Source organism: Parasteatoda tepidariorum, chromosome 9 (genome assembly GCF_043381705.1).
Source record: "Parasteatoda tepidariorum isolate YZ-2023 chromosome 9, CAS_Ptep_4.0, whole genome shotgun sequence".
NCBI lineage: Eukaryota > Metazoa > Arthropoda > Arachnida > Araneae > Theridiidae > Parasteatoda > Parasteatoda tepidariorum.
In genome coordinates, this window is record NC_092212.1 from 27121051 (window position 1) to 27140484 (window position 19434).

The following is a 19434-nucleotide window of genomic DNA, read 5'->3' on the forward strand; positions in this document are numbered from 1 at the left end:
TATATATATATATATATATATATATATATATATATATATTAAGAGCCGAAATTACGAAACACCCTGTATATAAAAGTGTTAATTTTGACTATTTTTGAAGACTTGAAGGTATAAATAACTGAGTTATTTCGTATTCGAAGTTAGTAGCAATGACAAATGTTGCTTTTTCAATAACCAAGTAAATTTATTTGCAGTTAAAAACAAATGTGATGATGATGTATGTGACAGTAAAACAACTGAATGCGTTCCAGTAGGTTTTTATGATTATTATTGCAGTTGCCTTGATGGATACAAACCAAAGAGAGAAACTGTAAGAAGAAATAAAGATGCGTGCATAAGTAATGCATCATTTTTATCAGCTTTTAATAATCGAGAGATTTTGAATTTTCATTTATTATGGCACACGCTCCGTACGTACTTTTTTTTTGCTTTAATGGTAAGCACTTTACCGAAATTGGAGCATGCACGCTGCTTTAAAACTCAGGTTTGTGCGGGGTTGACGCGTCAAACTGAAAAATCTCACGATTAACAGATATGAAATGCGTATTCAAACGATGGTTAATGTTCGAATGGTTAACGAATTGGTTTATAGATCGATTCATTTGAATTTTATTTTGCGATTGCTGCCAATTTAATTTATTACAAGCTCTGATTTAACGAGGATCCGAATACGAGGAGGAATATTCGTTTAAGTTGATATTTATTTGTTAGTTGGTTTAAATTTGTTAAACCTAATATCAGTTCTTATTGGTCCCGCAGTGGACTGATCGTTAAGACACGGTTCCCAGCAGATCACCGAAGTCAAGCATCACTGGCTGCGGTCAGTGTGCGGGTGGGTGACCTCTTGGATCAGCCTGCGTGGGGACCGAGGGTGTGCGGTATTGGTCCTCGTTAAACTGTTCTACCGTAAAGTGCTCGACTTCGCGTGCAGGTCGTCAGGCTACCGAAGCGGGGGTGCCACCCCCTCCGCAGAGGATCAAAATTGTGATGACATGTCTTCGGATCATCCTCAGGTATGTTTCCCAGACCGTCTCCAATAGCCCAATGTGCCGCTCTAGTGCGACGTAAATGAACAACAACAGTTCTTATTGAACATATCTGGGATTGAACGAAGATATTATACGAAATATACCTGAAAATTGTTTTACTTTCAGAAAAAAAGAACAATAAAAAGGTTCACACTATCGTTTAAAAATTTTATGTTTTATTTATTTGTGTAGTGTTAAGTATAATTAATTTGAATTAAATTTATGCATTTTACTATTAGAAAAGAAACATTTAAATTTTGCTTCTTCTTCAAATATACAGAAATATTTGCTTATTGGGATGATCATTTTTGTTCACAATGTTTCTGATAACATCAATCAATTGATAACAATTAACGAATCACGAAATTAGATGAATGTTCAATTAAAATTAAATTCAGAACTGCAAATTTCAATTAATATAAATTTCCAATTTATAATAAAATCTTACGAAAAATCCATATCATTGCAAGTAATTGGCAAAAAGACATGATTTTTCACGGCCATTTTAAACTTAAAGCAATATTATGTTTAAAAAAATTCAATTTTCTGCTTTAAATTTGCATCGGAAGGCATTGACAAAGCACACAATTTTTAGTGGATGCATATTTTGCATGAGTGAAAATGACATTATTTTTAAAAGATCTAATGATGATGCTTCAAATGGAGTTAACAGTTTTACCATTTCTAAAACATTTGCAGCTTGAAGAAATATTGTTTACATACAGCTAGTATAGCCCGAAAATAATGAATCGTAATTAAATTGACACACTAATCAAAAAGTTTCGCTATCTCTGATGTAGGTTAATTTTAAAGAGAAATATCCCATTCAACAACATAACGCTAATGTTTAAATTTGGAAAACCCTATTCAGTTTTTTTTCATCCTTATTATTTTATTTAAAAATGCCGACTATAAACTGTGTAGGGGCTCTGTAACTGGCCCTGCATGAGGAAGGCTTTGGGTTCGTATCCCGGACAAGGCATGGTTGTTCTTTTACTCTCTGTCCTTTTTGTGGGAGCAACGATGGTGCATCTGAAAAAGTGGCCAACAAATCTGCCCTAATACGCCTGAATTGACAATGCCAACCCAGGTGGTCATTTGAAAAAAATTAATTTAGATATTTGTTATCGAAATTTCAACAATGTGTTTTAGAAATTTCAACAATGTGTTTTAGAAAGTTCCACAATGTGTTTCAGAAATTGGCCCTTGCGTTATGAACACGTGTTCTGGGAATTCTACAACTTGTGTTCCAAAACATGATGACTACTTCTGTAAGTGCCTCCCAGGATTTAAATTACCCGAAGGAAAGGTGGAAGAGTTTAATAAAGATGATTGCATAAGTAAGTAACTAAAGTTTAACTTTTTCGTGAAACTTGTTCCTTTTTTTCTAGTTTTAAGGATGAATACAAGCACTTTTTTGTTGTTGTATACTGCTTTTAATTTAATTTATTTTGACTTTAATTGAAGTTTAAAAATATTCTCACATCATCTTTCTTAAGTGTTTTTATTTAGAATAAAACGTACTAACTTTTATTAGATATTTGCAAACCAGGAAGTTGTATACACGGAAAATGTGAAGTTGTGGGTTTTCACAAAGAATGCAGGTGACTACTTAAATAATAATCATGAACATTTAAAGTTCAATCAAAGTTGAATGACATCTTAAAACTTCATTTTTAATATTTTAAATTTTTACAGGTGTTATGAAGGTTATGAAGGAGTCGATTGTGATACAAAAATTATCAAAATTGCAGGTAATGAGAAGTGTTATTAGAAGTGTGTTGTTGCATTAAGACAATTATTTGAACTAACCTTCTAACCTAATGAGGGTGTGAGGAGTTCGCATCAAAAATTAGCTAAATTAAACAAAAGCTAATTTTTTTTTTCAAAATATTTTTAATTTAGTCTATTTTTTTTCTTTGCACAAGTTTATATACACCGAAGAGCCATCACATTATGACCACCATCCATCTATAACAATGGGCTCGCCCAGGTTTTCAGGGTTTCTCGCCCAGGAACAATGCTTTTGCTCGTCAGGAACAATGCTCGCCAGGAACAATTTGCAGGGTTGCTCGCCCAGGAACATTAGGACACATAATCCTCATAGAAGAACAATCCCTGACGTCTGTAAGCTACTTGAACATAAACTCATGTTTGTGAAAATTGCAACACCATGAAGGACTTACGCGAGTGAGCTGAAATTTTCAGGAAATGCAAAGTAGAGCATGATATGCAAATGATTAGAATTTCAGACCCGTAGCGCATGCGTATGCTGAGCAGCGCNATGGATACAAACCAAAGAGAGAAACTGTAAGAAGAAATAAAGATGCGTGCATAAGTAAGTTCACGGCCATTTTAAACTTAAAGCAATATTATGTTTAAAAAAATTCAATTTTCTGCTTTAAATTTGCATCGGAAGGCATTGACAAAGACAAAAAGCTTTAACTTCCTACACAACTTTTAGTGGATGCATATTTTGCATGAGATGATTGCATAAGTAAGTAACTAAGTTAAACTTTTTTTGTGAAACTTGTTCCTTTTATTACTATTTTTAAGGATGAATGCAAGCAATTTTTTTATGGTTGTAAACTGCTTGTAATTTAATTTATTTAGACTTTAATTGAATATTCTCACATCATCTTTCTTAAGTGTTTTTTTTATTTAGAATAAAAAGTACTAACTTTTATTAGATGTTTGCAAACCAGGAAGTTGTATACACGGAAAATGTGAAGTTGTGGGTTTTCAAAAAGAATGCAGGTGACTACTTAAATTATAATCATGAACATTTAAATTTCAATCAAAGTTGAATGACATCTTAAAATTTCATTTTTAATATTTTAAATTTTTACAGGTGTTATGAAGGTTACGAAGGAGTCGATTGCGATACAAAAATTATCAAAATTGCAGGTAATGAGAAGTGTTATTAGAAGTGTGTTGTTGCATTAAGACAATTATTTGAACTAACCTTCTAACCTAATGAAGGTGTGAAGAGTTCGCATCAAAAACTAGTTTTGTTCCAAAAGCTAAAGATTTTTTTTTTCAAAATATTTTTAATTTAGTTTATAGTTTGTCTTTGCACAAGTTTATATACACCGAAGAGCCATTACATTATGACCACCCTCCATCTATAACAATGGGCTCCCCCAGGTTTTCAGAGTTTCTGGTCCAGGAACAATGCTTTCATGGGGCACATTAAGATCCATAATCCTCATAGAACAATCCCTGACGTCTGTAAGCTACATGAACATAGTTGCAGACCAGGTTCACCCATTCATGGCAACAGTTTTTCCTGCGGGGGATGGCGTTTACCAACAGGATAATGCGCCATGTCATAAGGGTCGAATCGTTATGGATTGGTTCGAGGAACATTCCAGTGGCTTTCAAGTTATGTCTTGGCCCCCAAATTCACCTGACCTTATTCCAATAGAGCATTTGTGGTCCTACTTGGAAACCCAAATTCGTGCTGCCACGCAACCCCCTCGTGTGAGGGAATTGCAGGACCAGTTGGTGAGCGCTTGGTACCAGATACCTCAGACTACCTATCAGCACCTTGTGGAATGAATGCCTCGGAGGGTGTTAGCAGTTTTGAGGGCTAAAGGTAGTCCTACATGTTATTAGCAGGACTGTAATAATGTAATGGCTCTTCGGTGTATAATGAATGTGTAGATTTATTCACAGATATTCTTTAAGAGTAACTCTTAAGACGAAAAACTTATGGTCTAAATGTATTGCATCATAAACTGATTATTGTCCTCTTCTTCCCTTCCCCTCCCTACGTAGCAGAGAAGAGGGGACAGTAAGTATTCATTCCACCGATTCAATTGCGGTGTAAAAATTTGCTGACCTATTTATTCCCTGGAAAATAAATCTGTCGGTGAAACCATTTCATGCCTGAAATGCTTTCGGCAGGAGTAAAGAATAGTGATTACCGCAATTTATTAACAGTTATAACGTATATACAGGACTGTTTCCTTACCTCGACTATAAATTTTAATGGAATTTTGTACTAGGTACTCCAGAAAACAAAGAATATTCTGATTTCGAAATATACAATTATTATAGCTTTGTGTAAGAACAATTTTGCTAGCTTGCTAATCATAAAGAAATGGACGATTACCTGGATTTGAAAATAATCATCTGAACTTGAAAATAAGACGTTTAACCTAAAAAACACAGAATTTGTGATTCAATAAGAAGAAATGAATGAAAAGTAATTTTACTCGCTAACTAATCTTATAACAATTAGATGCTTGAAACTCAAATAGTGAATTTATTATGCCTAATTATGTGATCTATATCAGATTTTAATTGTTACCTGTAAACGATGTCACGCGTGTGAGTCAGACCTCTGATTGGCTTCTGAATAGACAAATGACTACGACGTCACTTGCTGGTACTCATTTTAAATAGATCTTATATATCTTTATTACGTTTTTTTATTATTTTATTTATTTATTTTTTAATTCATAAGATTTATAACTGGCAACATGTTGTCTCTATCTCTCTTGCTACTTTTAATTTGGCATCTACTCGAGTGAGAGTATCTAAAATAAAGAAATCAAAATCTCGTTATGGAAAAAATATTCTATAAAATGTATAAATAGACAATATTAAGACAAACTTTTGATTTAGCATTTGACTATTATCTATTGTTATAGACTGAAAAAAAAATCACGAAAATTTCAATCATTTTCAAACAAATTCGAATTTGGAAGCAAAATCAGATAAAAATAGTTCTTTCATCGCGTTAAATTTTAACTCCGTAGTTGCTGTTTGGTTGGTTAAAGGGATACATATTCGCAAAAAAAGGCACTTAAACTGTCAATAGCTTTCAAACAAATTGGAAATCTCAGTGTCATTAAAACAATAGCAATTAAAAAAGGAAATCTCTCAGAAATTATTTGATCGATTTTTTTCAAATTATGTATTTTAACACACAAAATTACTTTCCTTAAAATGAAGTAATTTTTTTTTATATTTCAATATAGTTTTATTCACTATTATTAAATAAAAAAAAATAATAAATATTTATTGAAAAATATTTTTCATATGGGATTATTTTTTGGCTAAACGAATTTTAAAATTTGATGCAAAATTTTTTCAATCATCTTAAAAAGTTCTCCAGAGACTTCGAGATACCCAAAAAGTAAATTAACATTAGGGGGTTTAAACTTTGGACCGCTCTCCTGATCAAACTATCGAGAATCATATTTTCCAGATGGCCGCCCCTCCCTATATTTTGGGAGTCAGTAATCCGAATCCATCGAAAAAAGGTAAGTTTACTCAGAAAAAATATGTTTTTGTGTCTGATTTCTTAACTAAAGCTATCTTAAGATTATTATCAATACCTAAAAGGTATTGATATCGCTTTTACAAAAGAAATGGAACAGCTTTTTAGTACCCGTGCGTCCAAGCTCATTTTCTACGAGCTTGACATTTGGGAATAGCAGAAGTTTGTCGGATAGAGATTAACGTTAAGCATATGACCAGAGAACTCTGCGACAGATGGATAAAAGGCGATCGATCCTTTTATTTATGTTTTCAATTTCGCGAAATATTCTATCTTCACTTAACTGTCGATTAGAACCGGAAATAGCAAAAGTTTCATCTGGGGATGGGCTAACTTCTAAAATTCGTTCCGACATTTCAGCATCTTTGTCGAGAGTTATAGCAGAAACTGCTGCTAATATTGATTGAACGGATGACGGCAATCGCTGTAAAAAAAAATCCAGCATAAGTTCATTTGGAACCTTAAGCGATCGAGCACGGCGCTTCATACAGCGTAATAAATCAGAAGGCTTTCTTGAACCTAATTTTTCATCCGATAAAAGTTGTCGAATCTCTTGCTGGGAAGAATCCCCAGAACGCTTTTTAAGCTCTTCCTTCAGTTTTTCGTTTGGGTCAATCGCATCGGGTTCCATAAGAATACCACGAATTATATACATAATTATATTTAGTCATAGACTCTGTAATTGCTTTAGGTTTTGCCAATGTGCTTTCACACATAACAAACCATAAGGCAGGATCTGATCTGTTGTAAACAGGAATTTGAACAGCTGAAACTTCGGGCACTATGCAAGGTCTTTAAAAACGAATTTCTAAATATTTGTTTACAATGATTTCAATGACATTAAAATAAAAGAAATAAATTCCAAATTTGCAATTAAAATACCGTACATCATTACTTTATCAAAGAAAAGAACATTTTCACTTCGAAAATGAATAAAAATAAATGTATTGACATTCTTTACCGTTAAGAACACATACTCAACATTTGGAACAACGTATCATTTAGAACAATATTGTTATCTAAAACCTTTTAACTTTAAAAATTATTTGACTAAATAAATAATGATCCAGAAACAACTTATCTTTCTTTTAGGTTCAGTCGTGTGTAAATTCTTTTCAATTTGCATAATGTGGAATAGTCCTTTTGAAGAAATTTTTTCCATGTTTCTGGAACAACAATCTATAGTTTACTTTCGATTTCAATCAATTTTTATGCGTGTTATGTTCGAGGTCACCATTATGGAATAATTAGTTGATTATCCGTATTAGATCGTCTAAAGATTTAATTAAATGAACATGTTGCTCTCAAAAACAAAACATCTCATTCTTAGATGAAAAACAAAACTTCATTCACATTTCTGTACGTGCACGCAGTCACACTGCTTAAGACGTTCTGTTATTCTGCGCCAGGGTTGCATTATTTGTAATGTTGTCTTGGCAATGATTTTATTCGCCACATATGCATATTCAGATAAAAGAAATAAGCAATGTACTCGAAAGCAAAAGTAATGGAGTAAAGGTATTTATTTGTAAGAAATCGTTTTCATACCTGCCAACTTTTAATCCCTCCCATTATCATTCTTCTCAGTGGTATTATAATGGAATTAAAACTTCAATTTTAAGAAAAGAAATACGTTGTATTTGAGAGAACTTAAGTTGACTATCATGATAGCATATATAACGTAACGCATATTAATCTATGTGTTTAATTTTTGTAAGAATAGTGGTGATCAAAATCATCTAAAAATTAAGTTTATAAAAGAAAAATTTTATATATTTACTATCACTGTAAATATGAAAATAAAATCTTCCGGAAAATCCGGAAGAGTTGGCAGGTATGCGTTTCACTATTATTGACGACAACAATGCTTAATTAGTGTAGGTAATATGTATTGATTGAAATAAAAAAGTAACTTCTGAACTAAAAATAAAAGAAAGGAGAAAATATACCTTCTTATCGTTTTTGATTTTAAAAAAAATCTGCCTATCATTATTGACACTAATGCTCAATTAATATTGATAATGTGTATTAATTGAAATAAAATGAAATAAACTATGTGCTAAAAGGCCAAACTCATGGAGCAAAGACTAATGAAAAATTCGTTTAAGAAAAATTGTAAAAAATCGCCATTCACAGCATGCCATCCCCCCTGGAGAGAATCAAAATTGCGATGGCATGTATTCGGATCATCCTCAGGGATGTTTCCCAAACCGTTGCCAATAGCCCATTGTGCCGCTCTAGTGCGACGTAAATATAGTACCTACCTTTATTTTATTCAAACCCTGAACTAGTACAGATGCAACTTCAAGGAAATTAGTGCCTTTCCAATTATTAAAAACTTTTTTTTAATCTCCTCTACTACGTAGAACTTTATTTTTTTCAATGTAACGTCATTTTTCTTTTTTTATAAACATTTAAAATTTGGTCTTTACACATATTTCTTATATTTATTTTTCAGATAATCTACCGTGGAGTATTGTGGTAATTGTATTAATCGCAACACTTGTTTGCTTCATTATAATCATGTTTTTACATCCTAAAGATTCGGCAGAAAGCTTAATACTCTATCTAAAATTCAAATGTACTAATCGTTAAAAAGTTTGCATACTTTTTTTTATTGTCATCACTATAACTGTGTCACAATCTTAATTTTCAATAAATTAATTTCGATAAAATCTATTTTGATCTTTCTTTAATTGGCTTTATACCAACGCGTATACTCCATAGGGACTGGAGTATATTAGCTGTAATATTTTTGATGGAAATATTCTAAGGAATTACTTGATTAGAAACTTCATTCGCTTCAAAAATTAGCGGTTACAATAAAATACATAAACAAGTAATAAATCTGAAAAAATTAAAAGGCGAAGACGAGAAAGAATTATATTTCGATAAATTCAATGTGTGATACGGCGTTGTATTTAATTTGCTTCAAGTTAATTAACATTCTAACTCGTGTGGCGAAACTTAGCTCAACTTAGTTCGCTTTTAAAGATCAGCTGGAGCTGATCTCTTATGTCACATGCATACATGGCAGCTTTACTTTTAAAAAGTAACGAGTAAAAGTACAAGTAATTTTAAAAAAAGTAACGAGTAAAAAGTAAAAAGTTCTTATTTTAAAAAGTAACGAGTAAAAAGTACAAGTACTAAACAAAAAAAGTAACGATTTAAAAGTACATTTCTAGGAAATCGAAAATTCAAAGTAACCAAAAATTTTATTGAATAATATTCTTATGTTCTTTGATGTTTTTGCAAAATTGTTGTTATTTATATAATTATTTTTAATTTTGAAAGTTATGGATATTAATTTATTTTTAAATTCGGAAGAATATTATAATATAATTTGATAATATAATCGTATAATATAATTTTAAAATCAAATATAATTTTAATATCAAACTTTTTATGGATTTGCACGAAAAAGAAATTTTATCTATTGACTTTAATTTTTAGTTTATTATTTTTATTTATTTAAATTACCATTGATTTAAATTTTTTTTACTCTTTAGAAGCGCGTTTTAAAACACAAACATAAACAAAGCAAACACGGGGTTTCAGATAGCTTTGTGATCGTTGAGATAGTAAAAAATAATTGAATGTGTAGTATAAGTTGAAACAGAAGGTATTTAAACACGAAGTTAGCTGTGAATGCATATATATTGCATTTACAGCTTTTTTTTTTCTTTTTTAAGAAAACTTACCGAGTTTCAGAAAAAAGTAACGATTTCATTCGATATTTCCGTTACAAATACTTTTACTTTTTCCCTAAAAAAGTAACGAAAGTACAAGTAAAAGTACTAAATTTAAAAAGTAACGAAGCACAAGTAAAAGTACGTACTTTTTACTTGTACCGACGGTACAAGTAGCGAAAGTAAAAGTACTGTCATGTATCATCTTCTTCCTCTTGAAGTGCAAGAATGCAATTTTGATTTAGTTACTATATTATTAACTTATGTCAAATTCTTTTGAACTTTTGTTTTACTTTGAATTTTAATTTCACTAGTAAATATTTATACATAGTTTTTGTAAAATTTTTTTCTCTATCTTTATCTTTTCGTATTTTATTTACATTGAATTTTATAAAATATAGTTCGACTTATGACTAAACTTCATGCTTTATCATTTAACTTCAAACTTACTGGCGCCTAGCACCTACCTATTCCTCTACTTATATCATATTCATATTACATGATTATAATATGCAACTTAAAGTTTCCGATGAATCAGTTAAAGCCCGTGCACTGCAGCACACTGAGACTCATGAGCATTTCCAACAAGACAGATTTCTAAATGTATCTGTATAACATTGCCTCGATAGCTCAGTAGTTAAGGCACTGAATTGTGATTGCGATGAACTGGGGTTCGATCCCCAGTAACGGGTTGAAATCTACCCAGCTTCAGATCGGGTACCAGCTTATCTGGAAAGTAAAGGCGTTCTGTGCGCAATGCTGACTACATTGCTACAATCACGTTGATGGTCAAGTAATTTCTGAGCTTTAACATCCAAGACCATAGCTGACCCCCCCCCAACGGTCTGTCATGGGAAAGCTTTAAAAAATATGTATAACAATATGTATAACAGTTAGTGTTAATTTATAATACTATTACTATTGTAAGACCTGCATGGAGAAAAATTACCGTAACTATATGGAAATGACACTTCTGATATAAATTACTATAATTCTGATTAAGCAAACCAATATAAAGTATTGAAACCATTTACATGGTGATTTTTCCGCTCATATGGTAATAGTTTACCGGAATTTTTCATTTTCAAAATAATAAGTCTTATTACCACATATAGTAAAAAGTACAAAACTGAAAAGAAAAGTAAATTTAACCAAATAAATGGTTTCTATGCCATGTATGATGATAAAGTTTACAAATTTTATCACTTAGTTGCTGAATGTCAGTTTTTTGCACAGGGTGAATTAAAAAAAGAAAAGAATCAATAAATTAGTACTGAGAAACACTATGAGATTATGCTCTGAACTGAAGAAAAATTATTTCTGTCAAATTATAAAAAAAAAATTTTAATTTGAAAGAAATAATTTATAAAATTTTATATGTTATAAATATTTTAAAATTTTATTATAGATATTATAAAACTTTATATATTATAAATATTACAGAATTTTATATATTATAAATATTATAAAATTTTATATATTATAAATATTATAAAAATTTATATATTATAAACATTATAAAATTTTATGTACTATAAATATTATAAAATTTTCACTATTTATTTAAATTATAAAAAATAATTTCTTCCAGTGAAAACAACATCTATAATTTTATTTATTCACTTGAGGGGAAAAATTAATCTAAATTATTAAATCTAATTTAATTACAAATTACAACATGCTGACACTAAAGATTTGCTAATTATCTTTGCATAGATATCAAACCTGCTAACATTTTCCGATTTATCGGAATATCTTTACTTTAATATTTAGAAAAGTGGTAAATTTTGTGATTATTATGTATTAGTATAGCTGGTACTTAATAAATAACCCTTCAACATTTGAGTTTTGTGCGAAATACATACATGTGTGGTACCACACTACATCTATTAAAAAAAAAATACAGAATTTTTGTGAGAATTTGTTAAGAACTTCAGAGCTTAACCATTTCTCTATCTGACCTTTAAATTTTATTTTACAATATTTATAAGTAGTTATGTAAAAAAAAAATTGACATAATTTTACATGGCAAAATACAAAATTTAAGAAAAATTGAACGAATAGTTCCTGAGAAATTGAAATTTTAAAAAAAAGTAAAATATCTAAAATTCGATTTCTCAGGCCACTCTACTATTCGACCGATTTTGCTCAAATTTTGTATTTTGCCATGTAAAATTATATTCTTTAAAATTATGCAAAAAATTGTATACCTTACAGTTCAAAATCTTTTTTGACTATTATAAAATAAAATAATAAAAATATAATACGTATTTATTAAAATTTATTTTTGCTTGGAATTATTATTGGACAAAATTTTATAATTGTGCGTAAAAAATTTTCAGTTCGCTTAAAAAGATCTTGAGATATAGCGAAATACGCAAGAAATTAAATTAACGTTAAAGGGTCCAACTTCGCAACATAATTAGTTTGTTATATTCTACATGGCTTCGTGCCTGTCTTTATATTAAATAAGAAATAAGTCAAATAATTCTTTTTGATGGAATAAAGAATGTGTCGTTTATAAAAATTCATATTTGACTGTGTAAGCGTACTCGAAATATAATGGAAAAAACAGTTACTAGAGTAAGCAAAGCCACGTTTCAACAACCAATCAAGATCTATACACACGCTAACGTCCTTTGATGCTTCTAATTACCGAAATATTTATCTTGAAAATATTTTATTTTTAAATAAAACGTAGTCCGGTTGGTTTCTACTAGTAACTGACTGATAATTATGACATTTTCTGTAGACAGGTCAGTAAAGTGATGTCAGTTTAGGCATGTCTATTGGATTTGTAGGTCTAGTGAGTTTTCAAATTAAATTTTGACATTATAAATTTAAATTCACATTTCTTTTAAATATGTTTTTCATAAAAACATTAAACTATTCAAAGGCCTGCTCTCATTTAAAGTCAAAAGTGCGTTCGTATAAATAGGAAGTGTCATCATCAGTGCCAAATCATTAATGATTATTATTTATTGACAAAGACATCTGATTCATATTGTTCTAAATTTTAATTTCTTTTACCTACTATATATCGGTTGTATATGGTAAACTTCAGTGTGATATTATTTATTGAGATAAAAGTTTTGATCTAAATTTATTTTTTTTAAAAAAATAGAGAGGATTACGTTCTGTATCTTTCCATTTGCTGAAACATTTAAGCGTATATATCGTTTGAAAAATGACAAGAAAAATATTTGAGAAATAATCCAAACCCTGCAAAGAATTTCTTTCTATCTGTTGATGGATAAGAAATTAATAAAGATATCATGCCTAGATGTAGTGCAAGAAGAGTATAAAAAATTCAGTTAGCTCCACTTTAACCAGAGAATTTACTGAAAAGAGTGAGAAATGCCAATTGTTGTACTTGACAATGAATTTTCAAAATCATTTGTATTGAAAAGCTGGTTTAAATGCTGGCAAACGAATGGTTGAATAATGACGAATTCTTAACGAGAAAAATGTAAAAATGATGAATAATTTTAACCACTATTATACTCATTTGAATAAACATTTTAATATAGTATTAAAATAAAGAAAAATTGTGCTTTATCTTTTGATATATTTTATTATTTATTTGTATCATATTAATTTCTCTCAATTAGTAAAAGATTAAAAGCATAAAGAATATGTGTTTATGTAAACCGCTAACAAGCAGAAAAAGAAGTAGACCAAGATTGAGATCGACTAAGGGGGAGACTGACGTCCTTGCAATCCAAGAAAGAAACTGACGCACAAGTGTCAAAAATAGAATGCGGTGGAGCAAAATTTAGAAGAAGGCACTGGCTCACTCTGGGCTGTCTGGCCAAAAGTGATGATGATGTGTCTACAAACCGGAATACGGGTAAACTTTAGGCACTGAAGATACGGCATTCAAAATGATGCTAAATGAGTAAAATTTAAAACAAATTACAAACCCTGATTTTTGATTTTTTAATTATATTTCTAATTCAAGGACATTTAAAAAAATGTTTTTTTTTCCGGAGACATTGCGAAAGCCATAGTTTTAAAATAAACTATAGACTATTCAATTTTGTCAAATATTTGAAATTATAACTTCAACGATCTTTGCTAACTTATAGCTCGAATCAAAATATTTGTATATTGCTTAGTCTGTAATACTTAATTATTTTTTATTCCTTATGGCAGACTATCTGAATGATCAACATGATCTTGATGGTACATGCGGACTATTACAATCCACTAACAAATTAGCATTTCTATAGTTTATCTGAAAACACTTGTTTATTGCTCATTTTCAAACTTTCATATAAAAAAGAAAATTTTGTTTTCACTGTCAGCTGTAACTGTTAATTGAATGCTGTTATCAGCCTGGCATTTTTTGTAATAGAAATTAGCTATCATGATTTGATATCGAAGATTTGTTTGTAAACAAATAAGAATTCATACATTGTTTTCTATAGAAGAAACTATATTTGTAAACCTGTAAATAGGTTATTCTTTTCCTACAGAACTTACAAAGTATTTAAATAACCTTAAGTCTGGAACCAAAAGAATCTGTAAACTTAAACTTACAGCAAATTAAAAGCACCATTAAGGTGCTTGAAGACAAACTTATGGTAAAGGGGAAGGGGACAGCTTCTGTTGATCAAAGAATCAGGAGCACCGGTGGTAGAAGTCTGACTTAGCTCCAAAAAAGCCTGCAGATGTTAGCTGGGCCCTCACTTACTCTGAATTATTTTCTATCCACAAATCTAAAGTGAATAAAGCTTGGCTTGTTCCACCGGATCACAATTGGTATCCCCGCAAGCATCCTGGAGGAGCCCTTAACCTTCAGGGTACACGTGCCGACCAAATCGCTACCTGTAGATTTGTCAGTGGGCATACTAAGAGCCTCACTTTCAGTGGACAAATTAAACTTTTTCCACCTTGTAAAAAGTACAACTCCAGCAAGGCTAGTCCTCACCATCTACTTGATTGTCTGGATTTCACCATGGAAGAGGTTCTTGAGAGACCTCTCCTTGTTCTCGATTTTTTGAAGACTCACGGCCTCATGGATCTGGTATAGCTCCGATATCCCAGCTGGGATTGGAAACAACAACAACAGGTGCTTGAAGTCTCAATTTTAGATCACGTGAACGGTGAAATTCTAGAATACTTCATACCTCTGCGACTTTTTCGAAATCTCGTCAAGTTGGCAATTATTGCAAGCATCAACGTTGATTTTTGTTATTAAAAAACAATTTAAATCATTACAAATTTATTAAAATATTTATAATAAAATAAAATAAAAAAGTGACTAACCTTTACTTTGATAAACCAGATCTACCAGAAACCTAGTTTGGCGAGATTTAAAAAAAAATTGCCATGGGTGGGCTATTCTAGGATCCGCCCCACGTGTTATTTACGAAATTAATAAGGGAAAAAAATAATTGACATTAAGGCTTTAAAACGTTATTACCAGGAAAAAAGTCTTTAAATCGGACCATGTGTTAGTTATAAGATACAAAGAAAATCTAAAACAGTTTCATTTTGATATTTTGTTATAATCGAGGTACTTAGTCTAATTCACTGTAAGGCTAAACAATGCGTTTTTACCAAGATCTCGATTCTCAAATTAGATCTCTTTGTTCTAGGGATAAAAATAAGAAATTAAAAAATAATAAAAATGAAAATAATATTTTTAAAAACCACTTTTTTGCAGTGGAGAATAATAATTAAAAAACAAAAATTTGAAAAACGAAAAGCGTGGGGCGCATGAAATACATAACAGTAACAGTATGTGTGCTCATGAGAATATGTGTATGTAATTGTATCTGAATGTGGATGGGGATGTGGTTGTGCATGCGTATAAGTATATATGTATGTGTATATGTACTGTTATGTATTTCATGCTCTCCACGTTTTTCGGTTTTCAAATTTTTGTTTTTCAATTATTATTCTCCACTGCAAAATCTCAATTTTTTCACTCACTGTACACAAAACTGTTCAACTGAAATGTGACACTTATTTGAAATAATTGAATCGAAAACGAAAGACAATCGCGAAAATATAAATTTTTCTTTAATTTTAATTTTATTTTACCTTGTATGTCTTTTTTCTCTACTTTTTCATGCATAGTCATCCAATTCTGAACCATGTGCCAAATTTGAAATCTGTAGCTAGTCGGGAAGTTAGTTTAATATCGATTACAAAATTCCATCCGAACAAACATACACGAAGGCAAGTTGATATAAACGTGGTAATAAGATTAATTTTAATATTTTGTAATTGACAAGTTGGTTAGCCTAATGGACAGTAATGCCTACTCTTTTTAACTAAGACAGACGATGAGTATAGTATGTGCTGACTGACCAACTGGCCACTGCAGGTGGCTAGTAAGTAATATTTTATCTGTTGTTGAACTCTGTTGTGGGAAAATTTCATTGAGTGACAGGTGAAAAATGTGTTGCTCTTTTGACATTTGATCGAGTCATACCTGATAATATTATGATAACTTAAGATAAATTAAGTTTCTCTTTAGATAATCATTTTAATAGTCAAATTATTATTTGCTTCGTAACTTCTTAAAAAAGATGAAATTAATGCTACTCTCAAATACCAAGCTTATTTTCCTGTCATTTCTGTATAATCTATTTTATCAGAGCAATGCATATCATTTAAAGAACAAACATGGAACTGAGTTTCGAACACTGATGTCATTATTAAATGACGAGAAATTCGTGGATATTAATAGGGAAAAAGTCAATACTTTCCTTAAAAGCATCGACTTCCAGAGATATGATGATGATGACTGTAAGTATACATATAATATTTTCAATACTTTATCTTTATATTTTCACCTTTTAAACCTGCTTTTAATGATGTCATATAACTCAGTATACCTGGTTTAAAAAGGATGATTTATTGATGAAATAAATAAATAATCATGGTACCTAATTTATTTCTATACTCATTTTACATATAATGTGCTACAATATTTTGCTTAAAAAACAGAGGAGAAAAACATTTATGCACTGTTAGGAATTTCTCGGAAAGAATTGTTAATTAAAAGGTTTGTTTAATGTATATATATATATATATATATATACATATGTNTATTAAACTGTTACGTCTGAGATAGGTATTAAAAATATATTTAAGAATGTGTTGTTGTTTTGTACAAAACTGAAAACTAAATTTCTTTATTTTGTTCTTTTTGCAGAATTTGATGGTACAACAGTTCTCTGCAGAGTCTGTGGTGATAAGGCTAGTGGATTTCATTATGGCGTTCATTCTTGTGAAGGCTGTAAGGTAAGCAATACAAAATCCACTTTAAATTCAATTTGAAATCAAGTAATTTTAATACATAATTTATTTATTTTTCGAATTTGCAATTTTGCTAAGTTATGTGTTTGAAATTGAAAATTACTGATTAAAAACATTTAAAGTATCAATACAATGTTATTTAATATATTAAAAAAAAAGAGTAGAGTTAAGTATATCAATGTATCATTAGTAGTTGGCCTTGAAATCATCCCCTCCTTGAGGTGAATGACCTAGCATTACGATTCCAAGATCTTCTGGAGTATTCTTTAAGAGGTCGTTGACCCATTCAAAACTATCTTCGATTATGGATTATAAAAAATTGAATGTTTATATATATATATATTTATTTATTTATGGTATGTAATAATGTAATATGCGTTCTCTTTGTTAAAGTTGGATTTGTATGTAGACCTACTTATTGCCCCGGTGAGAATCAGAAATGCGTTCCAAAAGGCAGGGACTTCTACTGTGAATGCAATGAGAGTTTTCAACTGGAAGATGAAAGCACAAAAGGAACAAAAGACATAAAATGCAAGGGTAAGTAGGCCGAAATTTCACAAAATACTATGAGTTTTATATAGATTAAATTGAACAACTAATACTCTGAAATTTGAAATTAACTATAGAGACGGAAAGTAATGGTTTGAGGCAAAGTAACGGTTTGGGATCAATACGCATTAAGTGTATCGCATGTTAGTAATCGATGTGCTTTGAACTTTGTTTCAACATTGAATTTGTTTTTTAAAATTGTGAAGTGTTTTCTAGATTTTTATGAGAATTTAGAAAGCAAATCATATCATATTGTGAAGCATGTTAAAAATTTAAAATTTTTTTTTTGAAGTCATGGTATTTTAATTCCAAACTTGTTATTACGTTTGGTTGCTTTATTTTTGAACATATGTATTATAAAGTCTAAAAATATTAAAAAAATATCTGACTAACAAAATCATGAATAAAAGAAACAAAATATGTAGCGCAATAAATTAGAAATACAAGCACGAGATTCTTATGGAACATCAAAGAATTCCCGAACGCTATGACGTATAGGGGGCGTTGTTATTTGAGACGAATGTCTACTAGTACGATCATCAGTTGCACTGGAGATTTCTTCAGTGTAGCATGGTAACGTTCCTTGTCTATTGTGGCCTATTAAATTAAAAAAGGAAAATGTTTTGATATTCTTTCTTATGCAAGTGAAAACAAAATGGAATCTCTTTTTTTAAGGGAAGGAACATCTCAAGCACATCGGAAAATATTTGCAAAAAATCTTCTTATTAGAGTTAAACCTAGTGCCTGAGAAATCTCTCTAATAAATTTAATGATCTAATATGAAAAGTCTATTTAAACTTTACATTCCATACTTTTCTGAATTATATTACTCCAAACATTAAAATATTCAAAAAGTATGCAGAAACACATAATGTTATACCATATAATTTGGCAAAAGAAGTTTTTGATTACAATTTTTATCAAAAAATTACAAATTAAAAAGAGAAAAATAAAGAATTCTGATGATAAAAAAAAAACGATTCTGAAAATTACTGTTATTAAAACAAAAATTTTCATATTGTTTATCTTTTTCTTTATTCTTAAAGTAAGTTCAGAGTGAAAACCTTTCTGTAGAGAGCTATTATCAAATTAGAAAAAAATTTTATTTAGAAGTAAATTAATAAAAATCATAAAACTTACTTGCTTTATAAATTCGGAGAAAAGGGGACGTTTACCCCAAGAACTCCTGGATAATCTGGTGCTTAGCATGGAGAGACGATGCCAAGCAACAATTACAGTAAGGGGAGGGCATATCCCATACTATGGAACATCTACCAGTTGTACTTACGCTTTTTCAGGCAATAATGTGTAACGCCACTATGCGTCAAATAAAGCCTTTTTTGTTCCATACCCTACTTTAAGCTTTATATTCATTTCTGCGCCATTATTCTTTTACCATCGTTTAAGTACAAAATATTGTACAGTCCGCAAAAAAAAAAGATATCACCCTGAATAACTTTTGTTCTAATGATCCGATTTTCACGAACTAAGTGTCAATCTTAATGGTTCCTGGGGGTGACCTCAAATATGCTAATTAATTAGTGCTAACTATTAATTAAGTTACGAAATCAGACACAAAAACGTACTTTCTCTGAATAAACAT

General features: G+C 30.4%; 1 protein-coding gene and 3 long non-coding RNA genes across 5 annotated transcripts in view; all 4 read left to right on the forward strand.

Moving 5' to 3' along the window:
• The window catches only part of LOC122273159 (uncharacterized), a 4065-nt gene extending 3733 nt beyond the window's left edge, over nt 1-332 (forward strand). Inside the window, exon 3 of the long non-coding RNA XR_011637641.1 lies at nt 195-332. This is a non-coding gene — a long non-coding RNA (uncharacterized lncRNA). The remainder of the gene's footprint in view (nt 1-194) is intronic.
• Nucleotides 333-2229: 1897 nt separating this feature from the next.
• LOC139426385 (uncharacterized) lies at nt 2230-2787 on the forward strand. The gene is made up of 3 exons (XR_011637655.1): nt 2230-2368; nt 2566-2632; nt 2727-2787. It is a non-coding gene; the product is annotated as an uncharacterized lncRNA (long non-coding RNA).
• A 931-nt stretch (nt 2788-3718) lies between these two features.
• On the forward strand, nt 3719-8993 carry LOC122273157 (uncharacterized). Its single transcript, XR_006227525.2, has 3 exons — nt 3719-3785; nt 3880-3935; nt 8777-8993. It is a non-coding gene; the product is annotated as an uncharacterized lncRNA (long non-coding RNA).
• Nucleotides 8994-16513: 7520 nt separating this feature from the next.
• LOC110281919 (adhesive plaque matrix protein 2) overlaps nt 16514-19434 on the forward strand; it is an 83051-nt gene continuing 80130 nt past the window's right edge. The window contains exons 1-2 of one of the 2 annotated variants that reach the window (XM_071185085.1): nt 16514-16769; nt 17676-17819. In XM_071185085.1, coding sequence (XP_071041186.1) covers nt 16550-16769; nt 17676-17819 — 364 coding nt within the window. In that variant the 5' untranslated portion in view covers nt 16514-16549. The remainder of the gene's footprint in view (nt 16770-17675; nt 17820-19434) is intronic. The other variant, XM_071185084.1, reaches the window with a different exon arrangement.